The 19,807-nt window shown below is 30.6% G+C and overlaps 6 protein-coding genes across 6 annotated transcripts; 3 read left to right on the forward strand and 3 right to left on the reverse strand.

Moving 5' to 3' along the window:
- The first annotated feature begins 73 nt into the window (after positions 1-73).
- LOC126774427 (uncharacterized) lies at positions 74-1,397 on the forward strand. The gene is made up of 4 exons (XM_050495953.1): positions 74-214; positions 281-531; positions 832-986; positions 1,162-1,397. Exons 1-4 carry the CDS (start codon positions 74-76, stop codon positions 1,377-1,379), a joined length of 765 nt encoding a protein of 254 aa, XP_050351910.1. The 3' UTR covers positions 1,380-1,397.
- Positions 1,398-3,507: 2,110 nt separating this feature from the next.
- On the reverse strand, positions 3,508-7,455 carry LOC126774415 (ABC transporter F family member 4-like). Its single transcript, XM_050495936.1, has 5 exons — positions 7,110-7,455; positions 6,367-6,864; positions 5,805-5,945; positions 5,528-5,633; positions 3,508-5,418 (listed from the first exon to the last, which is right to left on the reverse strand). The coding sequence occupies exons 1-5, from the start codon at positions 7,299-7,301 to the stop codon at positions 5,357-5,359; spliced, it is 999 nt and encodes a 332-aa protein (XP_050351893.1). The 5' UTR covers positions 7,302-7,455; the 3' UTR covers positions 3,508-5,356.
- Positions 7,456-8,090: 635 nt separating this feature from the next.
- On the forward strand, positions 8,091-9,010 carry LOC126774429 (uncharacterized protein C7orf50 homolog). The gene has a single exon (XM_050495956.1). The coding sequence runs from the start codon at positions 8,292-8,294 to the stop codon at positions 8,991-8,993; it is 702 nt and encodes a 233-aa protein (XP_050351913.1). The 5' UTR covers positions 8,091-8,291; the 3' UTR covers positions 8,994-9,010.
- LOC126774432 (thioredoxin, mitochondrial) lies at positions 9,002-10,227 on the reverse strand. The gene is made up of 2 exons (XM_050495960.1): positions 9,968-10,227; positions 9,002-9,363 (listed from the first exon to the last, which is right to left on the reverse strand). The coding sequence occupies exons 1-2, from the start codon at positions 10,225-10,227 to the stop codon at positions 9,099-9,101; spliced, it is 525 nt and encodes a 174-aa protein (XP_050351917.1). The 3' UTR covers positions 9,002-9,098.
- An 884-nt stretch (positions 10,228-11,111) lies between these two features.
- LOC126774394 (eukaryotic translation initiation factor 3 subunit L) lies at positions 11,112-15,354 on the forward strand. Its single transcript, XM_050495900.1, has 10 exons — positions 11,112-11,229; positions 11,444-11,539; positions 11,623-11,787; positions 12,396-12,619; positions 12,705-12,837; positions 12,986-13,126; positions 13,580-13,867; positions 14,113-14,298; positions 14,730-14,963; positions 15,158-15,354. Exons 1-10 carry the CDS (start codon positions 11,203-11,205, stop codon positions 15,290-15,292), a joined length of 1,629 nt encoding a protein of 542 aa, XP_050351857.1. The 5' UTR covers positions 11,112-11,202; the 3' UTR covers positions 15,293-15,354.
- Positions 15,352-18,062, reverse strand: LOC126774387 (pentatricopeptide repeat-containing protein 1, mitochondrial). The gene is made up of 4 exons (XM_050495891.1): positions 16,374-18,062; positions 16,130-16,299; positions 15,689-15,860; positions 15,352-15,617 (listed from the first exon to the last, which is right to left on the reverse strand). Exons 1-4 carry the CDS (start codon positions 17,871-17,873, stop codon positions 15,378-15,380), a joined length of 2,082 nt encoding a protein of 693 aa, XP_050351848.1. The 5' UTR covers positions 17,874-18,062; the 3' UTR covers positions 15,352-15,377.
- Positions 18,063-19,807: the final 1,745 nt, after the last annotated feature.

Raw genomic sequence — 19,807 nt, forward strand, 5'->3', positions numbered from 1 at the left:
ATTTATGTTCAAATCTTAAGTTGTTAGTTGAAACTAGAACGTCTTATAATATTGTCGCGCTCTAAAATAAAAAATGTCTAAACTCGATGATTTATTTGATAAAAAAAAAGATGAAGCGCCTATGCTCGACTTGTCTAAAGTTGTCATAAATAGTGCTGAGGAATATCGTGAGGTTTTGGACAAAGTGCCGGATTTCAAAACGAGACCGGAAAAGGTTTGATATACTCGTTGAATTTTTTTTTTTTTTTACTTTAGTTATGCTTTAAAATATTTTTAAAAGGTTAAACCTGAAGATGTTAAAATAAAAGATAAACCAGAAGATCACAAAACTAAGACATCCAAAAAGGAAATAAGGGCTTATGAAAAGCTAGGGACGCGGGGCTATGAAGAAAAGCAATTTACGTTTATGGATCCAATACCAGTGGAAATGCAAGGATTAAAATTTGATGAACTTTGCGCAGTACCTATCGAATGGCGAATGTTGACGTCCATTAGACCGAAATCTAAACTGGATGAAGAGTATTTTAACAGGTAATATTTAGACTAATTCTATAACGTCATTCGTTTGAAGTTTAAACATAATCTTGCTTAACTTGGAGTATACAGGATTTATCTGTGAATACAGTTTTATATTAACTTTTTAAATAAACCGGCGTCTGCATAGCGATTTACCCAAAAACTATAAGAATTTAAAAAGTTGGATTATTTTTTATGTTTTTATCGGGCACATAGCTACAACAGGTGCATGAAAATTAATAAAAAAAAGTTTATTAATTTTATTCCTCTAAAGTTAACAAATATGATGGAATAATACTTACTTTTCTTTTGAAGATTAATAGAACTTGGCAAATCCGAATTAAGAACCAAAGCAAAAGATAAAAGGGAATATGCGAAAAACAACATGATTAGAAAAACTAAAACTCGTTCGGGTGTGACTGAAACACGCATCATGTCATGCTCGGAGTGTGGCGAAGAGTACTGTAATGGTGCGTAGTATTCCGTTATTATGTTAAGGTTATAATGTGGTAATGCACCGTGATAGTTTAGTAATTTTCCCTGTAGTTATAAATGAAATAAGATAATGAGAAATACTTTAAACCCATCATCTGTTATATACTCAAGGCTAAGATATGTTATAGATATATTTTATTTATATTTCAGGTAAAATGTGTACCATAACAAACTACGATATGTTCGCAAGGCTGAAGTTGGAAGTAGAGACAAAGACCAATCGTGCGCAGGCGCCACCCGCACAACTGAGCAAAATGCGTCGCATGCGTCGTCGTGTGCGTCGCAAGCCGCGCAGCAAGAGCGCCGCGCCCTCTTACCACAAGCCAGGAGCCACCAAGCTGGGTGCTAGAAGCGACACTGAAATCTAAACCGAATACTAAAGCACATACTTACAATATATTATCTTCCCATTGTTATTATTTAAAGGCATTTTTTACACAAATGATTGATTGAATTTAGACCGATGCAAAATATTTTTTTTATAATGGTTAATGTTTTATTGATTAAAAAATTTAAGGAAACATATTATAAAATGGTCGACGTAGCGTACCCCCGAATATATGATGGTAAGATCATTTGCGCCACCCTAGATTCAGTTTTAAGCGTAACTGTCACACAAAAACGTTTTTAAAATTCTTCTGTACATGTGCTCCCATAAAAACGACCGAGTTATAGGCATAAAATTTCAAATAAATGCGCTATCATTACACGATTCAGTACTGATGTTATCTTCAAAAATATTTGTTAGTAAATTTCAATTCAAATTGAATTGATACGGCATAAACGATAAATGGTTGAACATAAAATGTCCAAGTCACATTACTTAGGCATCAATCACATAATATAATTACCGTGTTAATAATATTTTTTTAAATAAAAAATAATCAATTATACACAAATAAACTACATTAACTATATATAAACGTACATATCATTGTCATAAAAAAATTGTAAGCTTAGGTAGGTAGTTATAGTAGGTATATTGTTATATCGCTGTACTCGTATTTTGGAACTGCCTTTAATGTGTAAGTTTTAACACATAATATTGATTACTTATTATGTAAACTTCAAGCCCCAATTCACCAAATTATAATTTTAATTATATTTTAGTTTAAACAAGTGAAAATCAACTGCAATTAGTCATATTGTATCCGTATTACTATTGTTTTTAGAAATTTATATTGTGATGTGATCTTGTTTATAAATTAAATTAAGGTTCAGTTGTTAAAACTGGAACATAAAAAGTTATTTGCAAACTGTTTTTTATCCTTAATTATTTGGCTCAAGATTAATAATGTATTTTTAAAAATTTTAAATACCAACTTTATTAAACTCAATTTACTGATAAAAAAATTAAGGTTTTCACAGCTTTAGATAAGTAAGAACTCTTAATAAAACTAATCTTAGCAGATAGGTGTGATTCATTAATATGGTGCACGGGACATAAATACACATAACCGTACAAATAAATTTGTTATGTATACGTGTGATACGGCACTACGGTCAATTTGGCCTGGCACATGACCTGCAAATTTAAATTCTACCTAAAACTAAGTAAGGGAAATGGCATTAAGTCTAGTCGACAAAATATAAATTACCTTTTTACAGTAATTTTGAATCTCATTTTTATACTTACAATTATGATTATAAAAATAAAGAAATTCGCAATTAAAATATAGTTTTATACTTTTCAGCTTGATTGTGAATATTCCTTTACTCCTAAATAATTACTAAATATAAGTAGGTATTCAAGACGAGCTGTTGGACATGGAAAAGAGGCAGACCATTTTCTTGAGATAAACTAATTCTATACATTCACCCAGGGATTAAACTACAAAACTGTTAATATTTTAAATTAATCTGTTGGAGGTAAAAAAGTATTTTCGGTAGTATATTGTATTTTATTTATTTTTCTTGGCGATCTGCCCCTGCACTAAGTGTTAATAATATGTCAAATTAGTAAAAAGTATTAGACTAGACTTATACAAATTATAATAAACAGTATTGCGTTTTTAGAACTGCTTAAGAGGGCTATTATATATAATTAATTAATCCACCAAATCTAATCATAGATATTTATTTATCTTGTAAAGATATTTTAGTAAAGTAATAAATATGTCAAGGCAGCAAAGAAATGCAACACATATTAATATTGAATTTCAAGTATGTAATTCTAAACAAAAGAAATAATGACTTTCAAGGTTTCAACAATGAATTTAGATTTAAAACAGATAAATATGAACCGAAGATTGTGGGATCAAAACCCGGGTGAGCACCTCAAAATTTTAATATGCTTAATTTGTGTTTATAATTTATGTCTCGCTCGGCGGTGAAGACATCGCAAACCTGCACTTGTATAAAATATGTCACATATGCTCCAATACGTGTAGCAATTAGGCATTATCTCATAACTTTTTCCTTAAATGAAGAGATAACCTTAGCCCAACAGTAGGACATTTATAGGCTATTGCTTTACGTGTGAAATAAGACAGTAAGTTATTAATATCACTCTTTATTGATTTTAAAAAAATATTTATATTACACATTCATTACGTTTTAGAGCCTATAGACAACATTCTCATGATACGATGTTACTATATGATAAGTCTGTCTAATTAAATCGATGACTTTTGATTCGCGATTCACTTAATCTACGAATACAAAGTCGAATATATATTTCACCCCTAATGTTCTTAAACAATGAACGAAAGGTTTAAAGTAAAAGTAAGAAGTCTTCAAGTTTTTTTTTCACTATTAAGATTTTTTAAGGCCCTAAGTACAAACGTCTAGAAATAAATAACTGAGCACAATTTTAAAGAAACACAAACAACTGAAAATAAACCTCTTCAAATATCTTCCCTATATTAAATTCACCTAAAGCGATATAATTAATTAACAATAAAAATTATTGGTAAATTCCATGAGTGTGTTCAATGGAATTTCGCTGTTACATTAAAAATCTTACTAAATTACTTATTGCAACAAACTGTTTGCCTACATATTACCCTCTGACACAAACTGATATCACAAGATAAAGAATGCACAACTCAAAACAATTAAATATAGTGGAAAAAACAGAACCAAGATCATTACAGACTGCAAACATGTCAGTAGTACAAGAATAGATATTCTATGTAGGGCTTCTATTATTATATAAAATTTTAAATTGAAATGCAGCCACTATATGATCAGCTGTATTGCGATTTTGGAAACTTTTAATCAGTTCAAAATATTCTCTTTTATTCATAATTGAAAATAAATTATGAGTATAATTTCCACACAAGGCATGATAAGTAATGTTAAATTTTTTTTTATTCCAATGTCTTACATTATCCTTATATCTAATATACAAAACAGGAATCTGCAATAAAATCATCGATGTTATACTGCATTCAATTTTAAGAGCTATTTTGACTATAATAATAACTCATAGATTAGGCTTTGTAAGAACACTATAATACAGGAATATAGTATTGGAGGAATATGGACGGATAATCCGACATATGCTCTTTAGGCAGACGAGAAAGATATACTATTTCACTGGTTTCTAGATATTGTGTTTGCCTTCATATTGGCAATGGTTAATATATTTTTTCCCGTCTTTCAAAATTATAATTACATATTAGTACCTTATTAAAAAATAGTAATGAATTTAATTCACCTGAAAATTCGTTTCGTAACGGTTAATCAAGAATAAAATATACAAATGGAATGGAGTCAAGACACTTACCGCTACAAGCACCAGGAGTTTTAATGTTAAAGGTTTGCAAGGTTTTAAACTATTTACTACATAAATACTAAATTGAATATTGATCTATAAAATGACATTTCTTACACCGAATTTAATTTTAAACGTTATCTAGTAATTTTAAATCGCATCAGATAAACGTAGTAACACCAAATATATTGCAGATTCCGAAAGATTTCTCTCATAAAAATATAATGACTCTTTAAAAACATATAAAAACAATTTGTATTATGCATCAGTGAAAACAAATAATTAAATTATTATGAAAAACAAGTCATAACATAAAATATGAAACTAAAACATGGACGTAAGTAAACTGAATGTGTAAGAACAGTTACATAATTAAAACTTAAAATATATTCACACCATATAAAACTACAATAATTGTAATGTCACAATCACATAATAATTCGATTAATATTAATTTGATAGTATATTTCTTTATAAACTAAAGAGTACTATAAAAAACATTTTAAGTATCATGTCATATAAATTATTTTACAAATAAAAAAAAAAACGGCATTGTAGTTTTATGAGTGATGTGAACAGCATTGAGCTAGCACTGGGGTAGACACCCAGCTGGACCCTGTTAAGACCTCACTGGTCTTTGCGAGGTTTCTTTTTGCTCTTTTTAGACACTTTAGCGTCTGTCCAAGTATCTGAAAGTTTAAAACAATTGATTACATTTTTGATAAAATATAGTTTTTCTTGCTTCATATTTAATCATTACACAAACACATTAAAGCATTTTATTTTAAATTCACTTACCTCCAAGCTCATCAAACACTGGACCGGCAGGTTTATCCTCCTGCTTTTCAGAAGATTCCAAATTTTCATTGTCTTCTGGTTTGATGTTTTTAGCTACTGCAGTAGCCTACGAAATAATCCAAACATTTTATATACAAATAACATGTTTTTATATAATATAAACCTCTAAAAAATTATAATTCATTTATATTACGGATTTTTAGAGAGAAATATAAAGCACATTGTATATAAAAAAAAAGTAATAAACATAGAATATATCTGCTCTAAATTATTGTACCTCATTAGCCTTTTTCTTGTTTTGTTTTTCTTTGTTTTCTTTTTTCTTGTTGCTTCTGAGATCTTTTACTTCAGTTAATTCATTTTCTGGCACATCATCCTCTTCAACAGACCCAAGTTGAATTTGGTCACGACGTTCAGCCTAAAGAATTAAATATAGTATAAATATAAATAAAATATAAAAGTAAAATTATTTCTTGATCACATAAAAATAATGAATGTAAAAAAATTTTGAAATTCTCAGATTTCAACTGATTATAAATTTCCTGTGGCAAGAAATTGATTTTATTTTTGATCTTTAAAAGTAATTTCTAAAATATGTGCATAATTTCTAATGTCATGATTACAGCATTACAGCTGTTTAAATTAAATTTTAAGAAAGAAAATGTTTTACAATGTAAATTATTCTTTGTATATTAATTTCAACGCATGACTTGTGTCTGTAACATAATACTTTGAAATGAGTAGTAATAATGTTTTTAAATCAAATTATGGTATATAATTGCATTTGCTAATTAAAACAATTAATATAGCAATAAATTATCAAGGTAGCATTTATCTACCTCTTTAAGGACTCTTTGTAATTCTTCTACTTGAGCCTGCAAAGCCCTGGCTGCGTCCTCATCCACATCAGGGCCCTCAGCACTTAGTACTTTAATAGTATCTGAAGGTTGTTCAGGTTCCTCAGCTGGCTGAGCAACTTCAACATCTACTTCCTTAGTCTTCCTCTTATTCTTCTTTGAAGGACTTTCTTTCTTCTCCTTTTCATCTGATTTTACTTTACTAACTTTACTTACTTTCTTATCACTTTTTTTTGGGACTTCTTCCCACACACCTTCATCAAAATCTGCAGGTTTCTCAGCATCAGAGGCAGCTTTACCTTTCTTACCCTTCTTGACATCTGCTGCAGCCTTCACAAGTTTAGCTTCAACCTTTTCCTTAGGCTTGGGCTTTTCAACTTCTTTCACCTTATCCTCTTTTTTCTCCTTTGCTGGTGATTTTTTAGTGCTTTCAGTTTTTGACTTGGACTCTTCATTTGTAGTACGGTTTGGAGAAGACTTCTAAAATAATAAGGAAGCTTTATACAGTACAGCTGCTTAGTAAATTTAATTATAATGTTTGAAAATTACACATTTTCTTTTTCATTTATAATATTTTTAGTTAATTATAAATTTGTTTTTAATTTTTCATTCAAAGTTTTCAAACAATTCCTATACTATTCAAAATATGATCATGTTAACAGGTTAAAAATAAAAACGGGCACAAAAGGCCCCTGTGTCAGAATATCAATTTCATTATCACTTACCTTCTCCTTCGTTTTCCTTTTCTTGTTTGAAGATTTCCTGTCATCGACAATAAGAGGTAGCTTATCGAATTGCGGCTGTTCCGCCGTGTGGAACCCGAATATAAATACAAGCGCAGCGCATACTAAAACTACCGCTACAGCTGCCGCAGGAAACAGAAACTGCGTATTGGACACCTGCCTTAACAATTCCATCTTAAAAAATAATTTCGAGACAGTCTTTACTTTACAGTCCACATAAAAACGTTTCGATAAGGTATGATTATGTCGAATAAATTAATTCCCAAGCGATAAAAGCAGACACGGAGACATGATGACGCGGCTGTGACGTGCCAAAAATTGCGACTTGTAGGGTGGCCAGTACATTACAATAAAATGTCATAAAAGCTTATATAATTAATGAAATTAAATTTAAATCAGTAATATTGTTTCAATATTTCATTTAAAATGATTATCGATATCCAAGAAAATTAAATTTTGTTTTTAACTTTCTAATTTCACATTATTTATGATACTCTATGCATTTACATAAATAAATAGTTCTATTATACATAAATATTATATTAAAGAGCTTTTTTGTGAAATACTGTGTTTTTTTGCAAGAAAGAAACCTTATAAACTAAACTTACAAAGCAAAATCTAAGTACAAAATTGGAAATTGAGTTGCTCATTTATTTATTCACTCATCAAATTATAGTACACAAAACTTGATTTTTTATTTCAATATATAGTTTATCTATATCAAGTTAATTCAAATTTTAAATAAATAAAATATACTTAACGGAATCGAACTAAAAACATGATTTTATATTTTAACATTACTTATAATGTTGTTGAAAATGAAAAATCTTAAAAACGACAATATATTATTAATATAACATACTATTTTTCACTAAGGTAAAATATGAATGTACATATTCTAGAAAATAAGATTATCAGCTTGGAATAAGGATCACCAAATACGATATTTTTATTTTTTAGGTTATGTCATAAATGTCAATCAATACTGGGTGATAGCATGCATGCATGGTTCATGGATCTCTAACCACTGTTCATATTTTAATTAATATCTAGGTTAAACAAAATAAATTTGACTATGCAGTACTGATTTATATTTTGTGTATGATATCTAAGTGTGTAAAGCATAATATAATTGTTAAATAACGTGACCAACATTTTGTAAGCATGGGAGGCAAAAAAAAACGAAACAAGTCTAAACAAAGTATAACTGAAAATACAGAGTCCGAAAATGTTACTGAGCAAAGTATTGAAAATCTTGATGACATTAGTGGATCACAACAAGAAAATCAAGACGATACTGAATTTTTAGACAAGAATGTAAAGAAAAGACCTCATGCGGATGATGGTTCAGATTCTGATTCGGAAAAGCCTAAGAAAGTGAAAAAGAAAAAGAAGAAACCACCTGCACCTGCAGAAGAAACATCAAATAAAAAAGGTAAAAAGTCAATACGTCAATTGAAAAAGGAAAAATACGCACAGCGACAAGCTGACGCTCAAGCTGTTGCTAAAGATCAATTGAAATCTCAATGTCTCAACTACTTATCTCAATGGAAACATGACAAACAAAATTGGAAATTTATGAAAGCTAAACAGGTATGGCTTTATAAAAACAAATTTTCAACACAACTTGTACCAGATGCAAACTGGCCAGTTTTCTTAGAATACTTTGAATCAGCCACAGGAAACATTAAAAAAATGCTCCTTGATGATGCTCACAAAATTATAAAACAAATGGATGAGTGGACTGAATCTCATCAAAATGAAGAAGATGAAGATAAAGAAGAAGATGAAACCACTACAGTGACTAAACCTGATGAAAATATTTATAATAGAGCTCGGAGTTTAATACAATGTTTACAAGAATAAAACTGCTGTTTTACTTTTGCTAAGTTTTATTCCAACTACATTATTATGAGTAACAAGAACAATAATTTATATTAACAAATAATAAGAATGCATTGCTTTGATAAACTAGGCATTAATTTTAACTTCTGACTCCTCGGATGAAAATTGCTCAATCCATTTCCTTAATTTATCTGTATCCTGCAAACCCACCAATCTCTGTTGCACTTTCCCATTTTTGATTGCTACCAGAACCGGTACTGAGCTAACTTCATAATCAAGAGCTAAATCTGTTTGCTCATCAATATCTACTTTTGCTAGGAGCACTTTACCTTTACTCTCAGAAATTATTGATTCAAGTCTCGGTGTAAGAAGCCGGCATGGATTGCACCACCTGTCAACATATATTTTTTTAATAAAAACAAATATAAAATGACTAGATTGAATTTAAAATTTTTGTTATATCATATAAAAAAATATTTAATTATAATAATGTCCTCCAGACCGATCTCGGCCACGGCAGCCAATCTCAAGAGAGATTAGTCAACTACGCAGAAGATATTATAGTGCACAAGTGTTTGCGCACATATATTCCCTAACTCTCATTATCCGATGGGACAGCAATCCGACATGACCGGAAAGAGTTAAGGCGCAGGACTAACGGCTTTCCGTGCTTTCCGATGCACAGGAGTGTACACACTTCCAACTTCCAGACTCTGGGCTGCTACTGAGAATTTTGTGACAAAAAAACCCAATAACTTTTTATTGGCCCGACCTGGGAATTGAACCCGTCCTAAGTTCAATTCTCCGGGTCTGCGGCCTTACACCAAGCCACTAGACCAACGAGGCAGTCAAAAAAATATTTAAACGCAATATTATGAAATGAGTATCTAATTTGCATACATAATGAGATAATAACCGGACTTAACAAATGTTCACATGAATTCTTACCTGAACTTTGATTAAATAAAAATATTTCACATGAATTCTATACTTACGTTGCAAAAAAATCAACAACAACAGGTACTTTGCTATTGATGACTTTATCCTTAAAATCTTCAGTGCTCTGGATTTTTATTATATCATTGTTCGATGGCGTAACTGAGATATTTCTTAAAATTAAAGCAGGTTTATTAAAATAAGGATTTCTCACTAATAAGGCCGTTGCACTTCGTCCAAACATTTTTAATATTTTGGCAAAAAATCTGCGAAATTGATGAACCTGTAATGTGACAAATGAAACAAATGAAATTGACATACATTTTTTCTAATGTCAACATCAAGTCGTCCTTGGTGTATTCAACATTCCATACTTTCCATATTAAAAAAAAATAACGGAATTTCATACAGGTATTAGGTACCTACATATTCAATAAACATTACTTAATTTTGCATATGTAAGTAAATTATAGGAAATAATAAGATTACTTTTTTTTGCTTTTAAGTTACTTTTAAGTAAAAACCAAAAAAAAATATTTTGTTGATTCTGCAATTTACATTAAAAAAAACGAAGCTATAATGATAAAATTAACTATATTTTATATAAAACAACGTTTTTAAAATAGTTGGCGTTGAGTTGCGATAGATTAAATTAGTAAGACCAAGAGGAACAAGCCTAATCTTTGTCTACCACTTAGTTTTTTGTGATTAAATATGCCTAAATTAAAATAATTTGCAATAAGAATAGTCAAAGCGCAACAGGTAGCTTAGTTGTGTATATATAGGTATATATAAATAATTAGGTTTTGATATTAAAATTAAAAAATATTATATATATATATAATTAATACATATTTCTCAGAACTGAATTCATAATTTTTCATACGTATTAGTACTGAGTTATTTGTGATTAAAACCTGTGAGTTCCAGTGAATAGATAGAGAGAACTTATAGGTTGCCCTATTAGTAAAACTATAAGAAATTACTTGAAGATTGATTTGAACTCATAATATGTCATCCAGGTTAGTCGCAGTCCAAATCATTTATTGTTATTAATATCATAAATATGTTCGTTACCTTCTAATAACATTTTATTAATGCTTTTTATAATATATTTAACTGAAGATCTTTTCATTTATTTAGCTTTGTAGTTTGTACTATGAATTTTTTAATCTGTCTTTTTTGACATTTTTTTTCGAGCGTCAAAATTATTCTCTTTACGTCAAAAATCACAACGCGATTGAAAGTTGTGCCAACTAAATATATTTAATGCATTTTATGCTATTTAATTAAGATGTACTCAAGCGACGATTACAATGAGGTATTTTTTAGTTTTGACTATTTACTTTAAAAAGTAGCTGAAATAATGTAACATATTTAGTTGAAAACTAACCTACTATTAAGTGTCCTACAACATTAAATTTTTATGATAATTTCATATATTTTTTTATTTAATAATTTTTATGTTGATGATATATATTTTTTATATTATATTATTAACAAGGCTGTTTGTAAATGAATATTGAATATTTCAGGGTGGTTATGAGTCCTATGGCGACTATGAGCCTCATACAGGAGACCCGCAATATGACTTGGAGTATGACAGATCATACTACCAAATGCCAGACATGGTAGGTAACCGTATAGTATACTATTTTATAATATAGATTAACATGCTTAATACTTGTAAATTTTTATTGTATATTGATTGCAGGTAAAAAAATTCCTCGTATATTTCCGTAATATGATTACTGAGGGAATGACATTTGAGATTTTGAATTTATACGAAAATACATTCCCTAAGCTTACTGAGCAGTATTTTGAAAATACCCCATGGCCAGATGAAAAAGAAGTCTCACCAGTTGTAGACAATGATCACGTAAGCGGAATAATTTGTTTACATCATCTTAATATAATATGTTGAGAGCTACAATTAATAATTAGTTTTGAGGGCAAAGTTATTAAATTTTTTCTAAAATTCACTAGTCTATACTTAATCTACAACTAAATAAACTTTAGTTTTTTATTTAAAAGGCAAAGCAAATCAAATTTATTTTGTTGGTTATTTGTCATAATGTTTTGTTATCTTATTTGTTAAGTGAGGAATCATATAATATCATTTTTATTGTTAGCTGAATTCATATTCATTATATATTTTATACAAACTTGTATCTTCTTGACTGTTTAGAAATATAATTACTGAGATTTTTGCTCATGCTTTTCGGTACAATCCACATTATGAATCACTGGAAATAGTTTTAATGATTCATAAGTACTCGTAAAGGTTTGTTTCAATATATATATATATTTGTATTTTACTTCCATCCAATCATAAAAACATAAGACACAAATGCAATACACAAAAACATAAAATAAGGTTTTGATTTTTTACATTTGAGTGTATTAATTGGACAGCATATGAGAACAGTAATAATACATTAACTAGTTCATAGCTTATTAATATAAAGGTTTTTTTTATATTTCAAGGTATTCATGATTCTCTACAAGGAACTTTACTTCCGTGATATATATGCACGAGTACCAGGCGGGCCTAAACCTGAGCAAAGATTCCTGTCATTTTACAACTATTGTGACTTATTTAATTACATCCTATCAGCCGAGAAACCAGTTCCTTTGGAATTGCCTGATCAATGGCTCTGGGAACTAATTGACGAATTTGTCTACCAGTTTCAATCATTTGCTCAGTACAGGTAAAAAATGTATTCAGTGGATTTAGAAAAACATATTTAATAAATTCCATGGTGATAAATTATAAATATATGTAATTTTTTTTAGGTCACGAACTTCTAAGTTAAGTCAAGCTGAGATTGAAGCTTTGAATACCGAGAACAAAGCATGGAATGTCCTTTGCATTCTCAATGTGCTGCACTCTCTTGTAGATAAGTCTAACATCAAGCGCCAACTTGAGGTATGATTGTTATTTTAAATTAGGTTATAAAACAATTTTATATTAGTCATTTATGTCATATTATAAGTAAATATTATTGTATGAAGTGAATCTCTTATGAAAAAAGTAACATTTTTAAAATTTTTGTTTTCTTTTGTTTAAATAAAAGGTATATATTACGGGTGGAGACCCAGATTCTGTGGCTGGAGAGTTTGGCCGTCACTCTCTTTACAAGATGCTTGGTTATTTCTCTTTGGTTGGTCTGCTGCGGTTGCATTCTTTGCTTGGAGATTACTACCAAGCTATCAAGGTAATATTTGCATGATGTTTTTTTCTAGTTAATTGATTTTAACCTATTAAGTTTTAGAAACAGTAGAAAATAAATAAAACTTTTTAAAACTTTCACTGCCAAGCTCTTTTACTATATGTATTTGCATCTGTGGGATACAATTAATTATTTTATTATAATTTATTGTGTTCAAATTCAATTTTCCACCTAATTGATGCCAATTGAAGAAATAGTGAAGAAATAAACAAATAAAAATAACTTCCATTTATTGTTAGTTTATTTACCCTATTAGCTTGTCGCTCGTTGTCGTCCTATCCTATGATTCAGAACTGAGTCGTGATGCAATACGGATGAAATAAGTTTGGGTATGAATTCATGTAGACGGCAGTTATAGTGTTAAAATAGTTATTAAAATTTGTAAGTTGCATTCATTCAAACAAACTCAAGTTATATTTCTCGACTATTTTGATGCAGGTGCTCGAAAATATTGAGCTCCACAAGAAGTCACAATATTCCCATGTACCAGCGTGCCAGATATCCACATCTTACTATGTGGGCTTTGCCTACATGATGATGCGTCGCTATGCAGACGCTATTCGCACGCTGTCCTCGGCCCTACTGTACATGCAGCGTACTAAGCAGTTGTTCTCGACACGCTCTTACCAGAATGATCAGATCAACAAGCAAACGGATCAAATGTACCATCTGCTGGCAATTTGCTTAGTACTTCACCCTCAGTGTGTCGACGAGTCCATACAACAGGTTAGTTCAATATAATGTTTCTACTTCAATATCAAGTCATTTAAACTTAAACATACTTTCAAAATCAAGTCATATTAAAGAATTCATTTGGAAGACTAGCAATATTATTTTTACTTTGCATATAAATTTTTTCCTCCAAATTTGAAATAACTTAAAAATATGCATTCTCATTTTTTCAAATTAAACAATAACACAAGTTAGTTATAGGGTTTTTATATAAAATTCTTTCATAAAAATATTTCCAGGTCCTTCGTGAAAAGAACTACCACGAGAAGATGTTCAAGATGCAATACGGCGACCTCGGAGAGTTTGAGAGCTGCTTCACGTTCGCGTGCCCCAAGTTCCTGTCGGCCTGCCCGCCGCCTATCGAGCCCGGCTCCAACTACGGCCGCGACGCCGTCAAGCACCAGACGCAGGTCTTCATGGACGAGGTACGCCACATCGTGTCATGTAATATATCATTCAAATACTGCTTCAATTATGAGTTAATTAATTTTAACGTTAGAGATGCATCTATAAGCATTTTAGTCATGGTTTCTGTGGATAAACTAACTGAATGTTTCACTCTTTTTCACTGCAAGTCTGTCTTACCAATCTCTGTCATTACATACTTATAGTAAAAGGTATCAATAAAATAAAAAATATCCTCTTTATACTGGATGATTGAGTCTTATTATTAGTAAATACTGACTGTTATGTAAAAAACGATTGAAACATATTGGGCAGCCTTACTGTTCTCCATACAGCTTTGCAGCCCTAGTTATCTATAGAGAATCTTATTATAGACACAACAGTTAATTTGATAGGAATATTATAATTTGTCAAAAAAGAATTGCTGGTACTCATAGTGTTCCGTAAATAGGTGCGCCAACAAAAAATGCTGCCGACTATCCGCTCTTACCTCAAACTGTACACCACGCTGCCGCTGGCCAAGCTGGCCGCCTTCATGTCAGCAGCTCGTGGCGGGGAGCGAGACGCGGCTCGCGAGCACGCCGCGCTCGCCATTCACCTGCTGTGCTTCAAGCACAAGATGAAGAACGTCGTCTGGACCAAGGGTCCGAGCGGACTCGACGGCAGGTTCCAGAGTGGATCTGAGGTACTCTTCTGCTTACCGACTCCACAGTTTAAACACAAGTAGAAATAATATTTTCCTTATTTTTTTTAGCAAATATGTATTGAAATAAAAATTGCCAGGTAGCAGTTAAAGAATTAATCAAATCAATTAATAAAAAAATTCAGTAATTCTAAAGTTTCATAAAAAAAATTTTAATTTATATTTTTCATTTGCAGTTGGACTTCTACATTGACAATGATATGATCCATATTGCCGACACGAAGGTGGCTCACCGTTATGGTGATTTCTTTATCCGTAAACTTCTCAAGTTTGAAGAACTTAACCGGAAATTACATCTTATTAAAATATAAATATATTTTGTAATGTATTGTTGTATCATTACAATTGTATCAAAATAAAAAATTAAAATATATTCTATACTTTATTTCATATAATTTATAATCTTGCTCTATAACGTACAAATTTACGACTTCTCTTATAAAACTTTTTTGGTTCAACAATTTTCATGTTTTCCCTTTGTATTGGTGTTGGATTTGGTTCCACAAATTGCTTCCAAGGATGTTCAGGCTTTAACACTTCTTCTACATTAGATTCTCTTAGCCAATGATTGTAAATATTGCTAAATCTCTTATAAGACGCCATAAATATAGGACTTTCTCGCTGTTGTTTATTATTCTGAAATATATTTTATATTAACAATAGACACAATAGATAAATTAAAACCAAATCCATTTATTTGTAATTACCTTCTCTATTATTCTTAAACATTTGTCATTAAAATCTTCCAAATGTTTTATAAATACATCATTAACTCTCAATTCTTCTTGTTTCACAATATTCATTATGTATAATATATATCCAAATTGAGTCTGTCTTGTACCATTTTTTAACAAGGTCCCCAAAATTTCAATATTGACTCTGCAAAATTGTATGATATAAAATATGTCAATTTTAAACAGGAAGCCACAGAATTGCAATATTTATAACAAAGAACTTTATATCTGTAAATTTTGCATGGTTTAGCAAAGCTGTGGTTAAGCAAGGCAAGCTGTAGGCAAAGCAAAAAATCTGTCAATATTAAACTTAATTCATATTCATAATTTAGTACTTTTTATGCAGGAAAATTGTCAAAATTAAATTAAATGATAATTTTATAGTACATATTCTATAACTGAGATTATACTTACTTTAACTGATTTTCTTTCATTTCAGAAAGTAAATTTTCAGCTTTTTCTTTTGTATCGCAAGTCATGGCTAATACCCCATAAGTCATAATATTTGATTTTAACTTATGTTTTTTGTTAAAAGGGTGTCGTTGGTGTGATTTACTATCTTTTTCTATCATACTCCTCACCTCCTATAATACAAAAATAATTAACCAAGGCAAAAAATAACAAAAATAATTAAGATTTTTTTGTTTATATCACTCACTAATGCATTATTATAGTCTTGTCGTAGACATCGTCTTTTAATCAGCATATTGTAGAAATCTATATCAGCTTTAATCTTAAGTGATTTCATAGATTTCATTAATTTATTCTCAGCTTCTATACTATCATCTATGACATAAAGCATTTGTGTGAAAGTTTTAATGTTTGGTTTAACTGAATATGCCTCCATTTCTTTTAGGAAGTCATCTTGTCCACCAATCATGGCAAATTTATCTTGTGTTGTGTGCACATCTTGAAATGCTAAGACTTCATTTATATTTACTAGTTTTGAAAGCAAATTTGGTACTGTCCTCTCTGGTATTTGTGGAAGTGCTTTCTTGCGTTTTTGTATTAATTCAAAATGATTACCTTCTTGATTAACAGAACCTAAACCAGAATTGTTTTCTAGTGTAACATCTATTGTCTCAAAAGTATCTTTTATTCCATTATATTCTATCTGCCCATTTAGCTCATAATCTTTTCTATCTAATAATTTAGTTTCAATTGAATTTTTATTCGTATTAGAGTCAGTTGTTGATTGATTGGATTCAAGTTGTAATTGTTGAGGTTTCATTTCTAAAAGTAAATTCTGTTCTTGTATAATACCTATTATATCAAGCACATCCTCTTTAGTGCCTAAATTACAATCTTTTACACATTTAAGCATCAAATTAAATGAATAAAGGTTAGGTTTTTCCCTCATTTTCAACATTTTCCTCCACACGATAAGTGCTTGTTTCAAGCCCGACTCTTTATTACCAATACAAGCTTGAAGTAAATGGTTAAAAGTATGGACTCTTATTTTTATTTTTTTAGAAATCATTTCATCAACAATTTTAAAAGCTGTTGGTAAATCTGACAGTCTACCAAATGTTTTAATCATAACATTAAAAATTGTTATATTTGGTTCTATACCTTTTTCAATCATCAAACTTCTTAAATGGGTCGCCATTTTTAAGCCATATGAAGGAAAGGGACTATTAATACATGATTCAAATAAACATGTATAAGTATCTCCTGTCGGTTTTAGAGCACGTCTTTTCATGTCATTAAACAATTTGAAAGCTTTCTTTGTATATCCTACTTCAGCACAAGCGCCGATTAATATGTTATAAATGTAATTTTCGGGTTGTACTCGATCTTCTTTCAGCATCTTGATTTCTAGTACATCAATAGCTTCTTTTATTCTCTTGTATTTTAAATACTGCTTTATTAAATCTGCATATTGCTTGGTAGACAATTTTTGAGAATTTAGTGGAATATTTTGCAGAAACTGTTCCTCTTTAATATCGCCTTCATCTTCCAATGTCTCCGTAATGATTGGGCCACTTAAAGTTCCAAAAGAATCAGGGTCTCCTACATATGCTATACGGTCTTCGGTTATGTTTTTTTTAATGGCATTTATCTTATTCGCTGTTATTGATGTACATAATAAATTATGGCGAAATATTACATTATTACTTCTTACATTTTTTAAAAGATTTAAACAACGAAATGCCATTTTGTTTCTTATGTACCATTCATAAATGTTTTTCCTAATCTAAATTGATGCAACCAGCACTCATTTATACATACAGCAGTATAAGTATCGATAAAACTGCAATAGTAAAAATAAAGTAGTATTCAATTCTCTGTGATTTAAAATAACCTCCAAATTTCAACATCAGATAGGTGAAGGAAAATATTTACTTCTAAGTTTTGACAAGTCGAGTAGTACTGCCAGATTAGAGTCATTATTTTACCCGACCAACACCGTAATTAAAAAATCAGAATTAGGAAGATGAAAATTTATTTTTTTTTATTTTTTATACTAAAATAATCTTTACACGATTATAATAACATGTGTGAAAAAATTATGATTATATCATGTTAACTTTTTTTTTATAAGCAAATCAATTTGGGCGCTCTCGTATAATTCTTCTTCCGTCCGAGTTTTGACTGTGACATCACCGCCGCCATCGCCGGTTCGTTATAGCGGGCGACTCTTTTGCGATACGTGTGTTGATAATTTTGTATTTATTTTATCCTTCTTTGTGATTTGACGCCCCACATATGTTCTTTTACTTTTAATAATATTAGAACGATTATTAATATATTATTTTATGCTAAAATAAGAGCAGTATTTTTTATTTGTAATTTGTATTTATTATTGTAAGTCTACGTGAGACTTACAAATAATCTACCGAAAGTCGATCTTATGATTGCGGATTATTTCACAAATCACTCGAAATATATTAGTAAGCTTATTATTATTGTTTATTTTAATATTTTGTTAATGCAGTTGATCATAACTGTAATCGGCACTAAGTCCGTATTCTTCATTTAAATACTAGTGCTTTCCGCTTTCGATAGAAGATAATATCGATATATAATATACATTTCTTACATTTTAATTTTACGTACACAGTTCGGGGTACGATAGTTACGATATAGAGGCACGTTTTCTTCTAATGAAAGTGCAAATAAAATTAACAATCTCGAATGTGAAGGATGCAAAAATACTATGTCATTGGTAGCGCTGATAGCAATGTGAGGAGCCTATTTTTAATGAAATAATCTGTTACTGGAAGAAACCTTTTTAATGTAAAAGGGGGGCAAACAAGCAGGAGGCTTTTCTGATGGGAAGTGATGACCACTGTCCAAGGAGAGCAACACCGGAGTGCTTGCAGGTGCGTTGTCGGCCTTAAAGGAATGAGTAGGCTTAGGCTTTTCTTGAAGAATTCTGTGTCATAACCATAAATGTTCCGCAGAAATGGCAGGAAATGTTTTAAAAATAGAGCTGTAGTAGTGGATTTCCAGACATCGAGATGGTATGGATGGAATTTAAAAGAATTCAGCGCATGGGATTAATCTATAATGTTTCTTAGAGCATTCTCCGTAAAAGATGTGATAGAAGATGCAGAGTGATAATGACATGACATCTCTCCCGCCCAGAGATGAGAGCAGTACTCCATATAGGGCTGAGTTTTCGCCTTTTAGAATTTTAGGTGAGGAGCTGACGTGAAGTACTGACTTACCTTGTTGAGTACACAAAGCTTTTAGAGGCTAATTTGGCTTCACTTTCCAATAGACCGCGGAACCTAACGTCCAGATACTGGATTTGGTAGCGAGGCGGTATTCACAAAATGAGAGAATGGTCATTTTGGAAGTAATCGCGGTAACTTGTGTCGTATTGGGGTTGAGTTGTACCAAGTTTGGTTGGCCCCAATCTCAGGCTTTGATTAATAAAAACTTGTTATTTCAGACACAAGTTTATACTCATCGACGTGTTCCCGACAAATATTAGCGTGGCCGATATATAAGGCGTCTACAGTGCTGTCGTCTGCCAACATTGAAGTATGTCACATGTCATTAAATACAGAAGAAGCAGAGTAGGTGGCAGCTTTACGTTTAATTATATACTGTAACATGGCGATTCAAAAGTCTTATAAGTCT

The sequence above is a fragment of the Nymphalis io genome, chromosome 16 (assembly GCF_905147045.1).
Source record: "Nymphalis io chromosome 16, ilAglIoxx1.1, whole genome shotgun sequence".
In the NCBI taxonomy this organism is placed as follows: Eukaryota; Metazoa; Arthropoda; class Insecta; order Lepidoptera; family Nymphalidae; genus Nymphalis; species Nymphalis io.

Coding starts and splice junctions, on each gene's coding strand:
- LOC126774432 (XM_050495960.1), bottom strand. CDS start 10,227: ATGTCAATTTCATTTGTTTCATTTGTCACATTACAGGTTCATCAATTT. Junction 9,364..9,967: donor GTTGTTGATTTTTTTGCAAC/GTAAGTATAGAA, acceptor ATATGTTGACAG/GTGGTGCAATCCATGCCGGC.
- LOC126774429 (XM_050495956.1), top strand. CDS start 8,292: ATGGGAGGCAAAAAAAAACGAAACAAGTCTAAACAAAGTATAACTGAA.
- LOC126774427 (XM_050495953.1), top strand. CDS start 74: ATGTCTAAACTCGATGATTTATTTGATAAAAAAAAAGATGAAGCGCCT. Junction 215..280: donor TCAAAACGAGACCGGAAAAG/GTTTGATATACT, acceptor TATTTTTAAAAG/GTTAAACCTGAAGATGTTAA. Junction 987..1,161: donor TGGCGAAGAGTACTGTAATG/GTGCGTAGTATT, acceptor TTTATATTTCAG/GTAAAATGTGTACCATAACA.
- LOC126774394 (XM_050495900.1), top strand. CDS start 11,203: ATGTACTCAAGCGACGATTACAATGAG. Junction 12,620..12,704: donor CAATCATTTGCTCAGTACAG/GTAAAAAATGTA, acceptor AATTTTTTTTAG/GTCACGAACTTCTAAGTTAA. Junction 13,868..14,112: donor TCGACGAGTCCATACAACAG/GTTAGTTCAATA, acceptor AAATATTTCCAG/GTCCTTCGTGAAAAGAACTA.
- LOC126774387 (XM_050495891.1), bottom strand. CDS start 17,873: ATGGCATTTCGTTGTTTAAATCTTTTAAAAAATGTAAGAAGTAATAAT. Junction 15,861..16,129: donor ATGAAAGAAAATCAGTTAAA/GTAAGTATAATC, acceptor ACAATTTTGCAG/AGTCAATATTGAAATTTTGG. Junction 15,618..15,688: donor GTTTAAGAATAATAGAGAAG/GTAATTACAAAT, acceptor AATATATTTCAG/AATAATAAACAACAGCGAGA.
- LOC126774415 (XM_050495936.1), bottom strand. CDS start 7,301: ATGGAATTGTTAAGGCAGGTGTCCAATACGCAGTTTCTGTTTCCTGCG. Junction 5,946..6,366: donor TACAAAGAGTCCTTAAAGAG/GTAGATAAATGC, acceptor TTAATTCTTTAG/GCTGAACGTCGTGACCAAAT. Junction 5,419..5,527: donor AGTGTTTGATGAGCTTGGAG/GTAAGTGAATTT, acceptor TTAAACTTTCAG/ATACTTGGACAGACGCTAAA.